This window comes from Drosophila persimilis, unplaced genomic scaffold (genome assembly GCF_003286085.1).
Source record: "Drosophila persimilis strain 14011-0111.01,24,50 unplaced genomic scaffold, DperRS2 tig00000124-arrow-pilon, whole genome shotgun sequence".
Lineage (NCBI taxonomy): Eukaryota > Metazoa > Arthropoda > Insecta > Diptera > Drosophilidae > Drosophila > Drosophila persimilis.
This window is the reverse complement of record NW_020825294.1, coordinates 15339777-15356799: the sequence shown is the minus strand read 5'-3', so window position 1 is coordinate 15356799 and position 17023 is coordinate 15339777. Positions and strand designations below refer to the sequence as shown.

Here is a 17023-nt window from a genome sequence, read left to right as displayed (position 1 = left end):
TCCCAAATGCCACAATGACTTTATCAATTGGCGAACATCCGTTATTTCCCTCCAAGTATTTTTCATACATAAAAAATAATAAGTCCAGGCTCTATAAAAAGTACCAGAAGTCGGGTTCCACGTCGGCCTCAGCTCTATACTACTCCGCTCGCTCTCTGTTCCTTGCCGTTAACAGTCAGTGTTATAATCAATACCTTTCACAATGTAATAGAAACTTTCGTAGTGATCCTAAAAAATTCTTTTCGTTCGTTAATTCTAAGCGTAAGTCAAATGCTTTTCCTCCTTCCCTTCATTACCATAACAAAACAGAAGCTTCTGCTGTTGGTATTGCAAATTTATTCGCTACATTTTTCCAAACAACATACTCGTCTCATATTTACAACGCATACACTCCGTATCCGTACCATCTACCTCACGCTAACAGCATTTTTCTGCCTATTTTCGAGGACAAAACGTTGTTCTGGAAAGTTTGTCATCTATGGACATATCGTTTTGTGGAGGTCTAGATAAGGTACCAAGTTGCATTCTAAAACACCCAGTCCCTTTGCAAACCCTTGACCTTTATCTTCAATCTCTCTTTGGAACAGTCTTGTCTCCCAGTAATTTGGAATGAGTTCTACACATAGCTCGCAAACGACGGTCAACACTTTTTCCCTTTGCTGTCTCGTCACTGAAAAATCCGAAAAAGACCACGAAGACACGGTCTCTCACTGAGCAGAACACTTTTTGTCTCTTCGCTTGTGTTATGTGTTTCGGGTTTTCGGGTGAGCCCGACACACGATCGTGTCTCACAATAAAAACTTAGAGAGACACTTCGGTCAAGCGCGCACAGCAAAAGTGTCTTTAGATGAGCAGAACCAAAAAAGTGTCTGAGTAAAGTGTTTTTAGTTTTTTTCGTGTATATGTTTAATTATTCATGTTTTCCGCATGTTTTGGGCTATTGTATTGTAATATGTATATTTCTTTGCAAAATTGGCAAACAAACATTTTCATTTTACTTTTCACGATTCATTTTAAGCTCGAATAGTCAAACCGTATAGAATTCACAAAAATTGATAGTTGCTATAAGCTTCACACGAACAAGCACGCATACATACGCAAAAGACACTTTGTTCGTTTGCTCGCGGCAAGATACTCAGTAAAGAACAGGAACAAAAGAGAAGTGAAAAAATCGGTCTTTGCTTGACCGAAGAGCTAGTTGAGCAAAAACAGATTTAGATTTAGATCTTTTTAATCCATTTTCTCAATCAATATTGAAAACTATCGTGGTATCCCCGTCGCAACATGGTTTTTTCAGACATCGTTCATTCTTGAGTTTTCTCACTAAATCCACCGTGGTTTTCAAAATAGTTTGCAGACGGATGTAGTTTTTACAGACTTTAGCAAGGCAATCGATTCTGTGAACTATACTCTGCTTATTCGCAAGCTTTTTTTTAGGGTTCCCAACGAATCTTCTAGATTGGATTTTGTTTTATCTCTCTAACCGTACTCAACGTGTTTTGTTTTCTAATGTGTTGTCAAATATTGTTAATGTTATTTCAGGAGTGCCACAGGGAAGTCATCTGAGCCCGCTTCTGTTTATTGTATTTGTGAATGACCTTCCTCAAGTTATAACATACTCTACTACACTAATGTATGCTGATGATGTTAAAATCTGTCTGGCTTACTCTAATTGGTATTTGCACACACGCCTTCAACTGGATCTAAGTGAACTACTATTGTGGTGTTCAACTAATCTTCTTTTTCTGAACCTTTCTAAATGCAAACATATGACATTTTACCATCGCGCTCCACATTTTATCTCATATGTTCTAGGAAATCATGTCCTGAAGCGAATTTCGAGTTCAAATGACCTCGAGGTCCTATTTGATCACAAGATGTGTTTTAACAGCCATATAGCTGCAACAGTAAATAAAGCTAAGGGTGTGTTAGCGTTCATCAAGCGTTGGTCCAAGGAGTTTGACGACCCGTAAGTTACGAAACAACTCGTTAGTACGTCCGATTTTGAAGTATTTTTCTTGTGTGTGTAGCCCTCAGTATAAAGAACAGCAGGTTGTCATTGAACCCGTGCAAAAGTAATTTTTAATTTTTGCCCTTCGTAACTTAAACTGGGACTTGGGTAGAATCGTGCCACCCTACCGGTCTAGACTAAATCTAACTGACCTGCCGTCGTTGCAGCATCGCAGAATATGTAATGGGGTAATGTTCGTGCACAAGCTCCTTCTCGGGATTGTTGACTTCCAAACTCTCTTGGGTCAGATTGACTTTGCCGTTCCATCTAGACCTACCCGTACTTTTAGGCAAATCCGCTTACCCATAAGTAGGTCTAATAATGCCGAACATTAACCTTTTAGGGTTATATGCCATAGTTATAGCTCCCTCTGTCATACCTTATCCCCTGAACTATCGCTTAAACTAATAGCATGCAATATTTATAATCATCTATATTTTACTAACTTATCTTCTTTCCTCCTTTTGTAATTAAGTACCATAATTAACAGATAATTCTTAATTAAATAAATAAAAAACTAGCGTTACGTTAAACATACCCATACTGTTTACCGAGATCGAACGGCATTTTTAGTCCCTTGTTAAATGAATGATCTTCGTGGATCTTTACTCCATGATCTTCGACTAACTAAGCCGGTGTTTTCAACGGGTCCAGACGGGGTTCGAGGTTGTGTACTCAGGTACTGCACCGAGGTTCTATGTGGACCCTTGCTTAAACTATTCACACTGTCCATCGATTCTTCTTGCTTCCCCCGGATCTAGAAGGAATCGTTTATAATTCCTCTCCATAAAAAAGGTAGCAAGTCTGACGCAAAAAATTATAGGGGTATAGCAAAGTTATCCGCTATTCCTAAAATGTTTGAGAAGGTTTTAACTCCGCACTTGCAATATCTCTGCAAGTCACTTATATCTCCCACTCAGCATAGATTTAAACACACATACACACCTGTGTATGGTGCCCTCAGTACAAAGTACACCAGGACCGTATAGAATCAGTACAGAAAAACTTTTTACTCTTTGCTCTGCGGGGCCTTAACTGGGATGCGGGTGTAAGACTTACTCATCTTACTCTAGTAGACTACTATTAGTAAACCATCCATCCTTAGTTAACCGTAGAAAAATGCTTGGTGTGATTTGGATGCACAACTTGATCAGGGGTGATAAAGACAGCCGTGATCTGTTGAGCCGCATAAACTTCACGATTCCTATTAGATTTACTAGAAACTATATACCGTTGTTCCTTCCACTTTGTAGATCGAATTATTCCTGGAATGAACCGTTTAGGGTCTAATGCTCGGATTATAATTGCCTCTACCATATCATATCCACCACTAATTCTCTTCCTCTTATTAAATTACTTATCCTTACACACCTTTCTAGTAATTAGTAATTGTAGTCGTATTTTTATTTGTATTTTGAATGCATGCTTAGTTTCTTAGTGTTTGTCGTGCTAATTTTCCTCGAATATTAGTCTTAAGCTAGGTACACACGATGCAATCAATTTGCAGCAAGTTGATTGCTGCAATCAAATTTGCACGTTTGAACACGAGGGCGAAATTGATGAAAAATTAGACAAAAGTGATGATGAAATAAAAACAAAAATTCATCATTTGCGCACTCAATTTTTGCAAGAAGTGCACAGAGTGAAGCAAAAAAAAGTGGCCAGGGTACATCGGACAACTATACCAGCAGTGTCTTGTTAAGTTATGTAGTTTTTTAGATTTTCTAATAAAAAAGGACTCACATGCGAAAAAAATTGTAATAGTTTGTTTAGTCCCCATTTTGTTGCTCTTTTAAAAGGTTCTTTTTCATCTCTTTTGGAAATCCACTCTTTCACCCAACACTTTCTTTTTTTTGCAGACTCTAAACTTCTCACTTTTTTACGTTTTATTAAAGTTGCTAATATAGCAATAGCAGCAACTCTCGACTTTTGTGCCGACATAATTAAACACGTCGTTATTCCTTGACTTTCTCAAAACAACAGAACTTGCAAATGAGTGTTACTTGCAAGCACTGCAAACAAAAAATGAAAACACGTGTAGAGATTAACGCAATATATTGCTGCATCGCCTCTTGGAATATGCAGCCATTGCATATCAACGTTCAAACAAATTATGAGAAAAAAAGCACAACCTCTAAAAACAATTAAAAAAATCGTTTTTAATAATTTTTTCGCGGTCGTAGGTGGTTTTTCTCAACATTCTCTTTCGTGAAAGCCTTCTAATTGGCATTCTATGGCAAACTCGAACAACTTTTCAGAATTGCAAAGTTCAATACAACCAGATGTAAGATACTTAACTAAAGTGAAACACCAAGCGCTACCTTAAAAAAATACTAGTCTTTAAAAATTAAAAAAAAAACGAGGGGGAACGTTGTGAGTTGCTGCGGACACCGCAACTCTACAGTTATACCCGATACTAAGTCAGTATGGTTCTCCTCCGGCAGACGGCGCTAATATTAAACGACACGACAAAGAGTGCGTGCGAGAGAGACAGAAAATCAGTCTGAGCGTGACGTCGGGCGCTCCGTAGCCACTGAAAATTGTTTTTTTTTTCTTTTCGGCTATAAAATTATCCGATCTGATCCAAATTCAGCAACTGGATAGACATGATCATTTTCTATGATTCTGCGTTTTTAGTTTTCTCGAATCTGCAATATTGTGGATGGGGGGGTGGGGCGAAATTCTGAGATATACGTTTTATAGTGAGATCTAACAGAAGTTCGGATACCAAATTTGGTTACTCTAGCCTTAATAGTCTCTGAGATTTGTGGATGCCCCAGATTTTCGTCCCTTGCGGGGGCGGAAGGGGGTGCGGCGAAATTTTGACACAAAACGGTCAAGGTCCGATATCACAGGAGTGTGGATACCAAATTTGGTTGCTCTGGCTCTTATGGGTTCTGAGATCCTTGAACTCATATTTTGCAATTGGCAAAACCGACCATGAAACCTGTGTGTTAGAGTGAGACAGCGAGAAAGAGTGAAATTGTTTTCGTGATTCTGGCTATAATAATTATACGATCTGGTTTAGATTTTTCACTCTGTAAGATATAGTCATCTTCTACGATTCTGCGTTTTTAGTTTTCTCGTATCGTCGAAGTTGTGGATGCCACAGATTTTCGCCCTTTGTGGGGGCGGAAGTGGGCGGGGCAAAGTTTTGAAATATTTTTGTAGCAGTGACATATCACAGAAGTCTGGATCCAAAACATCGTTGCTCTAGCTCTTATAGTCTTTGATCACTAGGCGCTGAAGGGGACGGACAGACGGACAGACAGACATGGCTCAATCGACTCGGCTATTGATGCTGATCAAGAATATATATACTTTATGTGGTCTAAAACGATTCCTTCTGCACGTTACACACATCCACTTTTACCACAAATCTAATATACCCCAATACTCATTTTGAGTATCGGGTATAAAAAAACACATAATTCATTGAAAAATTGTGAAGCCCAAAATCGATCAGAAAAAATAGGATTGGTTCGAAGCTTAAATTAAAAGTTCAACTTTGTTGAATAGTGCTATTTATTGTCGCGCTAGTGTAAATTATTACGCTCTCAATGCATAGACGCATAGAAGCCGACAGTGAAATGTGGACAAGTAGTTTTTTACATTTTATATAGTTTTGTTATGTTTCTCAAAAAATAACTCTTTAAACTAAGTAAATAATATAAAAGACTAACGAAAAACACAAAAAATTCATGCTTGGTTCTCTTAGTAAGTTTAGTGCTAATTTTCCTCGAAAATTAGTCTAACAGCTATCTTTTCTGCATGCTCTGGTTGCTGCTGGTTTCAGACGGGGCCACTTGAAGGTGAAGTAATTGCATCGCCTCTTGTAAGATGCAGGCATTGCAAGTTAACATAAAAAAAAAAATATATTGAAGAGTATAAAAAATTAGTTAAATATTTTGTGGTATCGTTTATCGCAATCGTTTTTCTTAGATCCATTCAAAAAACAATACGTTTCTCCAATCATTTACAGTCAAAGTGTTGAATTTGGACTATTGGCGCCTTGTCTGGAGCATTTTTAGTGTCAAAAGTAGTATTTTTTCTGGCCGATAACCTTTAAATTCCGTCTCTTGAAAGTTTTGGCGTTAATATCGATGCCAGCCGACTGAACAAACTGCCTTGTAATATCTTATGCCATTTTAAACCGATTATCCATGCTCAAGCGTCTAAGAATACGATCCTACTTTGATGGTCCTTTGGGGTGGTGGTCCTTCTTTCTTCCTGAGGCGGGTGGTCGTTTTACCGAACCGTGTTTTTTTAAACTTTCTATAAAATTTTTTAAGGTAGACGTGCTCATACCAAGTATGGTGCTAATAGTGACACCACTAATCTTTTTTGATCCCAATGCCAACATTTTTTACATTTTTATTTTTGTGTGTTAACTTCTTCCTTTTGTATATGATAAAGAGATGTTGGAAAGATAATGAATATATATATAAAACACAAATGTTTATCGACTGACTTATAAGATGTGAAATACTGGACATCGGTTTTTAATTAGATAACATGAGTGTCCACATTTTAACACATCATACTTCTTATTGCTTATATTTCAGTGCTTCGCTCTTTTCTTGGTCAATAAAATGATCATCGAACGCGGAATAGGACGGCTTTTTACAAGAGAGCGCAAAATCTGTTTCGTTTATTTAAAATTTGACACTCAAAATTCGAAGTTCATGGCCAAGGCCTCTAATCATTGTAAATAAACTATCAAACAATGACTATAATCAAAGACTATACAATACCAAGATGTTGCATGAGCGACCAAAAAGCTGTTCTATGGCGGGTCATAACATTAGAACCCAAAAGGCACGAGGGAGCGCGCGGGGTTTCAATTCCCTTTTCGACTGTACTTCGTCTCTACCGCGACCCCGCTGCCCATCGGTTTCGTCTGTTCGGCAATTCTAGACTCTCGAGCCTCAGCACCGTCGAAGCGGTGGTCGCGGATGGAGCGGCACAGTGGGACCTATGGCCGTCTCAGCTTTCTAAATTAGTTAGTGAATATGAGTTCAATAAATATTTGCACACTGAAAAAATTTTAAACTTTAAACTAAAACAATCTTGAAAATTCGATTGGAAAATTCTCTATTAGATGCGTACATTAAATTTATCTAAAGCACTCATACAATTTTTTTACTATTTCGGCTGAGTCCCCACTGTGCCGCGCCAAAGACATCAGCGATCACGCTGCCCTACGGTTTCGGCACGCAGACGATTCATATTATGTTTTTGTATTCTTTCTCTCGAGACACACCGACTCGACGCTGACCGAGGCATTGACGAAGCCGAGTAGCGTAAAAGAGAATTGAAGTAATAGCCCCGCGCGCCCGTACCATGAAGCGTCAAACAAAAATTGAAAAAGAATTTGTTCCTCATGCAACATCTTGGTATTGTATAGTCTTTGCTATAATATACACATCTAACAACGGAGAAAATTTTATTTGTAAATGTGGAGTCAGAGAGTTGCCGAAAAAGCTCGGCACCTTAAAACAATATTAGTGTTGGGTTTATGATTGAGTGAACAAAAAAGAGTTATTTACGTTATTCAGTTAATACGTCGCATCTTAAAGTTTGGTTAGCAATGAATAACAGTAATTAAATACTAAATATGTCTCTAATAATAATAGTAATAATATAACCTTATTTATTAACATTACTCCACCTTTTTTTTTTGTATTCAATCTAGCTATATTTTACGCCAAAATACTTACGAGAGAATGGTTGGCTTTTTACCGCTTTCTATGACTTTTCAACAAAATTTTAAGATTCTGGAGACAAGTTAGAAGCACAAAGTCTATACAATACCAAGATATTCGTATTGTCATGAGAAAGACATAAAAATTGTTATTGTATTCATTTGTATTCATTTGTATTCAATTTGTTGGTTGATTCTGAAACCTGCGGCCGGGGTCAGAGACGAAGAATAGTTGAAAAGATAATTGAAACTCCGGGCGCGCAATCTGTCTTTGGGGTGTCAAGCAAAACCCGCAAAGCTTTTTGTATAGCCACTGGTGTTACTTATCTTACTATTATATTGACTTTGACAGAACCGAGTATTAAAGGGGTATTAAACCGAGTATTATTTTATTAAAATATCAAGGGTAAGCTTGCGTTAAAAAGAACTTTCGAATTGTAAACTTAATTTCAAAAAGAGCTTTACAAATCTCAAGGCCAAAGTAAAAATCTATTTTTTTTTTTGTTCATTTCTACGGTGTACGAACATCCTGTGCGACATCAAAGAAATTCGCATATACAAAGTCAAAAAAATTAAAGATAATTGTATTAATGTATTAATCAACTTACCTGTGATGGTACAGGTAACTCTAAGCAGCAAATTTTTTTTATAGCAGAATATCTGTCATCTCTACTATTTGGGCATATACAGACAATTATTTGCGTTTCCATTACGATATTCCGACGTAAAGCGTCGATAAACTCATTAATACGATCATGATCTAAAGAAATGATCTTTGGTTTAGAAATATTCATTCCGAGCGGTCGACAACACTGTTTCATATTATCCAGTAATGATATAGCGGCTCGTAGATCAGTTTTAAAATGTATTATTATCCAATTGTTTAGGTGAATGGCTTCCAACATTTCATTTTTAACAGCATCTTTGGAAAACTCCGCATTTTGTCCCGCTGTAACAACTTTTTTGCCAAAGTAAATTTGTTCCGAATCCAACTGGCGACCTTTCAGATTGTTTAAATTTCTAAAAAGCGTGAGTCCCCAACGGTCAAGGATTTCTCGTGCCGCTGGAGTATTGGAAACATTATCGTAGAACTTATCGAGTGCTAGTTTCCTTTGATTTGGAGTAACTCTTGTATACGTAGCGATTTCACGCATAAGTTTATTATTGGAACGAATCTCATCACGAAGTCCTGTGAGATAACAGAGTTCAGGAACTAAACGAAATTCGATATTTTCTGTATCCTCTGGGGTTCCTCGAGCCTTTTTTATGCTCAAAAGTAATGGTTGATTAATATCTTTAATGTTTATATTATGATATTTTGTATAATATTGTACATAACTTGTAGGTCCAGTTTTTGTGTGAAATATAGATTGGGGACTTTCATTGAAACAAACTTCGCTTATTTTATAGGTGCGATTATTATATCTTGTTATAACAATATTTCCAATTAATGTTTTTTTAACAAGATCTTGGTAACTGTTTATATTTTTTGTGTATATATCAATTAACATATCCAAAACGGTTCTCTGACAAAGAATTCGATGAGATACGTCACAGCAGAGCATTAATCCTCCCTCCAATTCATCAACAGCTGTTACATATCCCGGCCAAACTTCTAACTTAGCTTGCGGGATAATTTTTGGACGTGAAGGATCGAACTGCTTTCGATCGAATCTAACATAATTTAATGTTTTCATGATTCGATCAAATAAAATGTTGTACAAATGCAAGCAATTCTTGAAAGGCTCCTTTTTTTTAAATAAAATCCGTATCTCTACCTCCGTATCCATGGACTTAGAAACAAAAACAGTCATTTGATTTTCTAACAAAATGGGTAAATACAAGCTTGCACCATCAAAAGTTTTGGTTCCACCGATCTTATCCATATGTTCATTTAAATATTTAATTCTTAAATGAACCGAATCCACAGCGGGGAAAAATCGAACTTCGTATTGATAAACTCCTTTATTTTCGTCAGTTTTTAGTTCAATGTAGTTACATGATAATATAACAGAAGAACCTAAATGAAGAAATATTCCGTTGGTTATTATTGTTTTCAATTTTATACAGACGAATCAATTTACGAAATGCATAGATATTTAAAATTGCGATAATTCGGCCATCTACATTTTCGTTAAATCTGGAATTTTATCAAAAGTTTTATGTTGGTTAGCTGTGTTAGCAGAAACGACTTTTAAAGAAACTTGCATTGAAACGTGATCAGATTTTATTTATTATTATAAGTCGTTGCAAGGGAGGCTTAGAGGTGTTTTCGATTTGTTAAGATGTGAGTAGGAGCAACAGCATAAAAAATATATAAAAGACTAAAGTATCGTTTATTTACTATATTTAGTTCGAAGTACAGTTCAAAATTTATGTTTCAAGAGGTAAAATTAAAAAATAATTTTTCTCGGCTTTAGCTTAACTGCTTCCAAAATCCGTATCGGTTAGGTTTTATACCGATTAGGACTTATCGATGGTAATCGATTTATCGTTAGTGTAAGTGATACCCTGCCCTTTCTATTCGGCCATTCTGTTCATCTTCCTCTGTCCTAGACTATAATATCTCATCGTTCTCAGATAAAAAACGCCATAGCTTAATTTTGTCACTACTCGTTGCGGTGATAATTGGCCCCTCGACTTCAGCCACTTTTCTGACGTCATATGGACCGTTTCACTTTACATTGGATCTAGATACTCGCTGACCAACTTGCAACTTGCGCTCTTGATCGACACCATGTCTCCCACTCTCAGCTCGACGTTTTTTTGTATCGTAATGTGCTTAAAGACCTCTTACTCCTTCTCGATGTTGGCTCTGGTTGTTAAATATCTCATCGTTCTCAGATACAAAACGCCATAGCTTCATTTTGTCACTACTCGTTGCGGTGATATTTGGCCCCTCGACTTCAGGCAATTTTCTGGCGTCATATGGACGTCATATAAACTGCGGAACCGACTCGTTGTTGAGTACCTCCATTAGTCCCCTTTCAGCTTTTCAGTGCATCTTAGTCCCAAACATGACCTGAACAGGACCTTGAACCACTTCGTTAACTCCTGAATTGAGAGCTTTGCGATGCTGACCACACACGTTGTTCACAATTGTTTGACATTTTCCTCGCTGAGAAACTCGCTAAATGCATTGGATGTAAACTCTGCTCCTCATTCGGTAACTATGCGCTTGTGTGTTGTTGTCTCCCAACCTGCTGCTTTGACCTTATAATAATACATGTGACGTTTGGACTCAGCTTCTGTAGTCTTTTTACTCCAATAGTAAACTGGGGGTGAATACTGCCATCAAACTGCTGCAACAAAACAGGTCCGAAAACTAATGTTCGGAGCAGCCTCCGTCAATAGCTCTTATGACACTCAAATAACCTCTCTTTTGACTTTTCTATTATCGCGCCCATCCTATGTACGCTCTCAGTGCATACACGCACACACATTTGTAATTTTCTTATTGCTGATATTCCACTGCTTCGACCTTTTCTTGAATCAGTCCTCTTCGTCGTCGAAAGCGTCTAACACCTAAATCGAAGCTCACGGCCCCGACTTCTAAGAAAAAATACCAAAAAAAAAAAACAACGAAAAATAAACGTTAAATTTAAACGCTAACGGAAAATTTTGTATTTTTAAATGTGGAGTCAGAGTTTTTTAGTGACCCCGACGTGATAGCCGTGGGCTTGTCGAGTGTGAAACGTTCTTCGGGCAGTTAGTTAAATTGAATTCGAAGTTTAACGTAACATTTGCCGATAAGTAGCGAACATTCGCCGTTTGCTTCAGCCGATGCATAGAGTTCTAAGAGTGGTCCGTTAGTTTTCTTCGTCTCCTCTTTCGTCGTTTTCCTCAGACAGCGCTTGTGCATATATTTCTCTCTTCAATTCGAATTCGTTTGAAACACTACTCGGAGTTCACGACCATACCCTTTAGCTTTGTACATAAAAAACAACGAACAATAAAATACAAAATTAAAACATATCAACGGAGATATCTTAAAGCTCGGCAGCTTCTAACAAATATGTGTATTTCGAAATATTCAATATATAAAATACCGATTGATTTACTTTTGAAAACGAAAAATGTAATCTCCCGTTTTCACACAACATAAGACTTTTCCGTTGTTATAACGCAAACATTTTCCCCGCCGAAATGAAAAGTAAAACGAATTTTATACAACAAAACGAATCTTAATTTCAAAAAGAAACATTAACAGGGAAATTTAGCTTGTGCCTTCTTTATAAAAAAATGTTTGTTTATCCAAACCAAATCATAAGTTTGGTTTCTAGCGATGGAGTCTCATTTTAAAACCCTTAAAATTTTGACTGAGTCGCCAACGCGAAAAAGGTTAAAAAATAGTTGCCAAGCTCTAATCCGGTCGTTTTTCTTCCAGTCCCGGGATTACCTGCACCCCAATCTCGATCACCGTCACTAAAAAATTTTGATGCCACGGATAGCGCACTTTCTCTGATAGATTGGTCATTCCTCGACGACTTTCATGAGATCGAACCCGCCACTAACGCATTCAACAGCACTGTTTTTTCCATCTTTCCTACCTTTGTTCCATTAGATTCTCCTCTCAGAAATCTTTCTGGCCCCATTTGGTTCACTCCGCGGCTAATAAAGCTAAGGAATATAAAATATCGTTTATATAAGAAGTTTAAACTGTCTGGCTCGCAGTCAGATTTTTCACAGTATTCAATGGCAAAATCCAAATTTTCCATTTGTAAAGGATATTACTATAACAGGATGCTATAACAGTTATTTCTCTAAATGCAAGCTCAACTTTAAACGAGATCCTAAACATTTCTTTAAGTTTGTTAACTCTAAAAGTAATTCTTCACAATATCGCTCTTCTTTACACTTAAATGGTACTTATGCAGATAACAATTCCGATATTGCTAACCTATTTGCTTAATTTTTTCAACGTTGCTACTCTGCTCTTTCTAATCACATGCCCTTTGTTCTCGCTTCACCTAACGACTATCCTGCCGCGCACTCAAATCCTATCCCTTTAAATTATGATAACCTTCTAACTAATTTAAAATCGTGTGAATTTTCTTTCTCCACTGGTCCAGATTTGGTTCCCAGTGCCGTGCTTAAACTTTGTGCGGATTCACAACCTCTCTTTCGATCTTGGTGATTTTCCCACCGTCTGGAAGGAATCATACATAATTCCTATTCATAAAAAGGGGTCTAAATCTGACGTCTCAAACTACCGTTGTATCTCCAATTTATATGCCATTTGTTAATTTAATAAATAAATTCCTAAAGTCTTCGAAAAATTATTACTTCACAGCTCCAACACTTTTGTAGTTCCCTGTTACTAGAATCACAGCACGGATTTGTAAAACGTCATATGTAACTGCCGGATTTTCAAAGCAATGTGAAACTGACGTAGTTTATACTGATTTTAGTAAAGCTTTCGACTCAGTTAATCACAATCTCCTTATCCACAAACTATATTTTTACTAGGATTTCCGACCAAACTTCTTCTCTGGACTAATGCGTACCTTTGCAATCGTTCTCAGCGTGTGTGCTTCCACTCTTCTCTTTCTAAACTAGTTTTTGTCTCTTCGGGTGTTGACCAAACTTCTTCTCTGGACTAATGCGTACCTTTGCAATCGTTCTCAGCGTGTGTGCTTCCACTTTTCTCTTTCTAAACTAGTTTTTGTCTCTTCGGGTGTGCCGCAAGGTAGCCATCTCGGGCCCTTATTATTAATGATCTTCCCCAAGTTTTAACGAATTCTCGTGTCTTAATGTATGCTGATGATATAGTTATGCTATGTTTTTCCTACAGTAACCCGGTGTCCCCGTTATTTCTTCAATCGGATCCCGACGCTCTCAAGAATTGGTGTATTATTAACGCTCTTCCTCTTAACATTTCCAAATTTAACGTCATGACCTTCCATCGCAAAAAGCCTTACCTTTTTGACTTCACAATTAATAACATTCCTTGGAACGCCTGTACAAAGTTAATGACTTAGGCATTATCTTCGTACCTAACATATTTTTTAATTCTCATATATCCGCTATTTCGAATAAAGCCAAAGGAGTCCTTGGCTTTATCAAAAGATGGTCGAATGACTTTTCTGACCCCTATACCACTAAACTACTCTACGTGCTTGAGTCCGTTCAGAAACAATTCCTTATCTTTACCCTGACTTAATTGGGACCCCTCTTGTCATCTTCCCTCTTTTGAGAGTCGGCTGCGTCTCATTAACTTGCACTCGCTTGAGAGCCGTAGGACTTGTCATGGAATTCTCTTTCTTCACAAACTCGTCCGAGGCGATGTTGAATCCTCGGCCCTCATTAGCCTTATCAGTATTGCTGTCCCATCCCGCCCGACTAGGCATTACTTTCCTCTCTGTCCTTCAAACTACTCTGACCATGAATCTTTCCGTAGCCTACAATGCCGCGACTACAATAAATTGTTCCATATTTTTTCCTTTGATACTTGCGCTCCTAAAGTAAAACCTTCTTTAATGAATAATTTAAGTTAAGTTTCTTCTGCCTTTTATTGTGATAATTTTATAATTTGTACATTCCTATTTTTAAACAGTTTAACTGTACATAGTTGAACTCTAAACAATAAACATTAAACATTCGACGCGGCACGGACAATATAATGTAATCGACTGCTATTCCTACGACACAATTAAAAGAAGCTGCGTTCGGAAGTGAGTGCGAGACGCTTTCAACGACGGCGAGACCGGCGAAATCGGTAACTTTATAATTCTACCGTCATAGTACGTTGGCAATACACGTCATTTACAAGAATACATGTAAGAAAGCTGTGCTGTCTGTATGCTCGCGTCCCCTAGCGCGATAACGAGAGAGCGGATTACTTGAGCGCGAGAGCGGTTGTCACGAGAGCCGTCAAGCGCCCGAGAGAGTACTCAAGAACTCAGTTGTCAGCCGTAGTCATAAAAAGTCGTCTAATCGGTTGTCCGTCGCTAAAGTCGTTAACAAGCAATTATTATTAAAAACCCACCCCAGAACTATTATAAAACTTCAACTCAATATCAATAAACGTTATGTTAATTAACATTCCTACATACGTAAAATTTTACATGCAATCCAAAGTGGCTCTTTGCCATTGACGGGAAAAAAACGCAACGTGTCGTTTTGACATCACAGCACGTGTGATCAAACAAAAATTGAACGTCATAACAAAACTACATGTGTTCGGAAAACTGTTGGATGTATTCATGTGAATGGCAAGAATAAGGATTACCACATGCACACATTTTATGAAGCGTATTTAATTCGCTTCTAGCTCTTGCTTAAGCCGATCGTGTTTTTTCTTGCTCCTGCAATCTCCGATATATCATCGAATCTCTTTAATTTGATTTACTTTGTGTTAATCACCAGTGTTTCTTTTGTAAACAAGTGTTTAATATAAATACAATATCGCAACGTAATGACGGACTCGTTGTTTGTTATTGCTTTTACCCAGTCTGCTTTTGGTCATCGTTTCTTCGGTGAGCACTGTTCTCGCGCATCAGTGTTTGCATCGCCCACACTCTCTCGAAAGCATAAGTTTGCCTACTGCTCGCATTGTTGCTCTCACACTCTCTTGATTGCCTATACTCTCCCTCTTTGTGGACTTTTCTTGTGTGTCTCTGCTTTGGCGAGTTTACTGCTTGTTTCCTGAACTTCGTTGGATCGTCCGCTCTGAATTATTGCCTCTGCTGCTGATTGTCGGGCTCGTTCTGCTGTCTGCTCTCCCATTTTGCTTGCGTTCTCACTCTCTACTTTTATTATGTTGATTCATTCCTGAGATGCTGGCTGTGCGACAATTTCGCCCACATAAAATGTGCTGGTGGTGGAAATTTTGGCCGGCTAAACGATTTGATCTCGAAACGTATGGGCCTGTCTTGGTCATGTCAGGCTTGTCGGGAGAATGAGGACGAAATGCGCACATTTATGAGACAGACTCGAACTGAGTTTCTGGATGTCCGGAAACAATTTGTGGCTCTCAACGAGAAATTTCTTGCCCTTGGAATCACAGTTTCTTGGGCTCAAATAATAATGAAACCAATCTATTGCAACCTAATCAGGCATGGGTACTCCTGCCTTCCACCTTCATCCATCGGAAGCATTTGTTACTCCGTGTGGTCATGCCTCGCCGTTATCTGTAAATCCTCCAACGGTGGCTCCGGTGTTCTTTACACCGAGCAATGTGCTTCCTTCAAGCATCCAAGTTCCCAACAACATAAATCGCATCCCTGCAGTTTCTGCTGCCATCACTTCGGACGTGGTAAGTGCTCCTAGTGCGGGTGTGTTGGTTGCTGGTGATGTCTCGCCAATTCCTGCTCCTGCCGTTGTTGCCAATTCTTCTGCCCCAGGACCGAGATCTCTTTTAGGAGTGGCTCCACCATCTCGATCTCGCTCGGGACTTCAACTTAGAGCAGTGGTCCCTCGGAAAGCAATTTTTGTTTCTCGTCTTATTCCTGTGGCTACAACGGAGGATGTTATACAACATCTTTCCTCTAAACTTAACGCTTCGCCTGATGATATAGTTGTGACTAAATTTACATTTAAAAATAAGCGCAACATATTATCCTTTAAAATTCTTCTCCCTGATTCCTTATCCAAATCTCTTGAACCGTCAATATGGCCTGAGCATAGAATTATGGACGTTGACATGCAATGACTGCATCTTACAAGAGGCGATGCAATTACTGCACCGTCAAGTGGCCGGTGTGCACCAGCAGAAGGATGTTACGCGGGGATCCCAGGCAAAACGCAGCCGGGAGGAGACCCTTACCGAGGGGCGCTGCCGCATGACGCGCGGTGCATAGCTGAACCAAAAGAGTACATGCAAGAAAGCTAGTTGTAAGACCAATATTCGAGGAAAATTAGCAAGACAAATACTAAGAAACTAAGTGTGGAGATAATGTTTTTTATCCCCAATCGGCCGACTAATTATTTCGAATTAAATAAAACTCGGCGCAGAAATAAAATTACGATATGTTCTTTAATGTGTGACATCCAAATTTCAAGTGTGGCTTGCCTGCCCTTTACATTGCCGCTCCGATCGGTGAGCGCAGCTTCGCTCGGCTGACGTCGGTAGGCAGACACAAAGCGGAGATAGCGAAGAGCGAGCTGGCAGTGAGCGTTTAGCAGGGCAAGCACGCGCAAAGCTTTAACAAACAAATGAGTGACATAGACATAAGTAACAAACAAAATAAGCAGCTGAGGGCCAAAAATTAGGTGCTATTTGGCAAGCAACTAATCGGCTGGGTTCTGCTCCGAACACTAAGCATGCATTCAAAATACAAATACAAATACCACTACAAATACTAATT

The 17023-nt window shown here is 38.4% G+C and overlaps 1 protein-coding gene across 2 annotated transcripts in view; it reads right to left on the bottom strand.

Annotated features, from left to right (window-relative positions):
• Window positions 1-17023, bottom strand: part of LOC6602649 (protein argonaute-3) — a 250712-nt gene that overhangs the window by 179784 nt on the left and 53905 nt on the right. The window contains exon 3 of one of the 2 annotated variants that reach the window (XM_026987827.1): window positions 8324-9735. In XM_026987827.1, the coding sequence (XP_026843628.1) occupies window positions 8324-9735 (1412 nt within the window). Of the gene's footprint in view, window positions 1-8323; window positions 9736-9822; window positions 9856-17023 lie in introns of those variants that run through there. The other variant, XM_026987828.1, reaches the window with a different exon arrangement.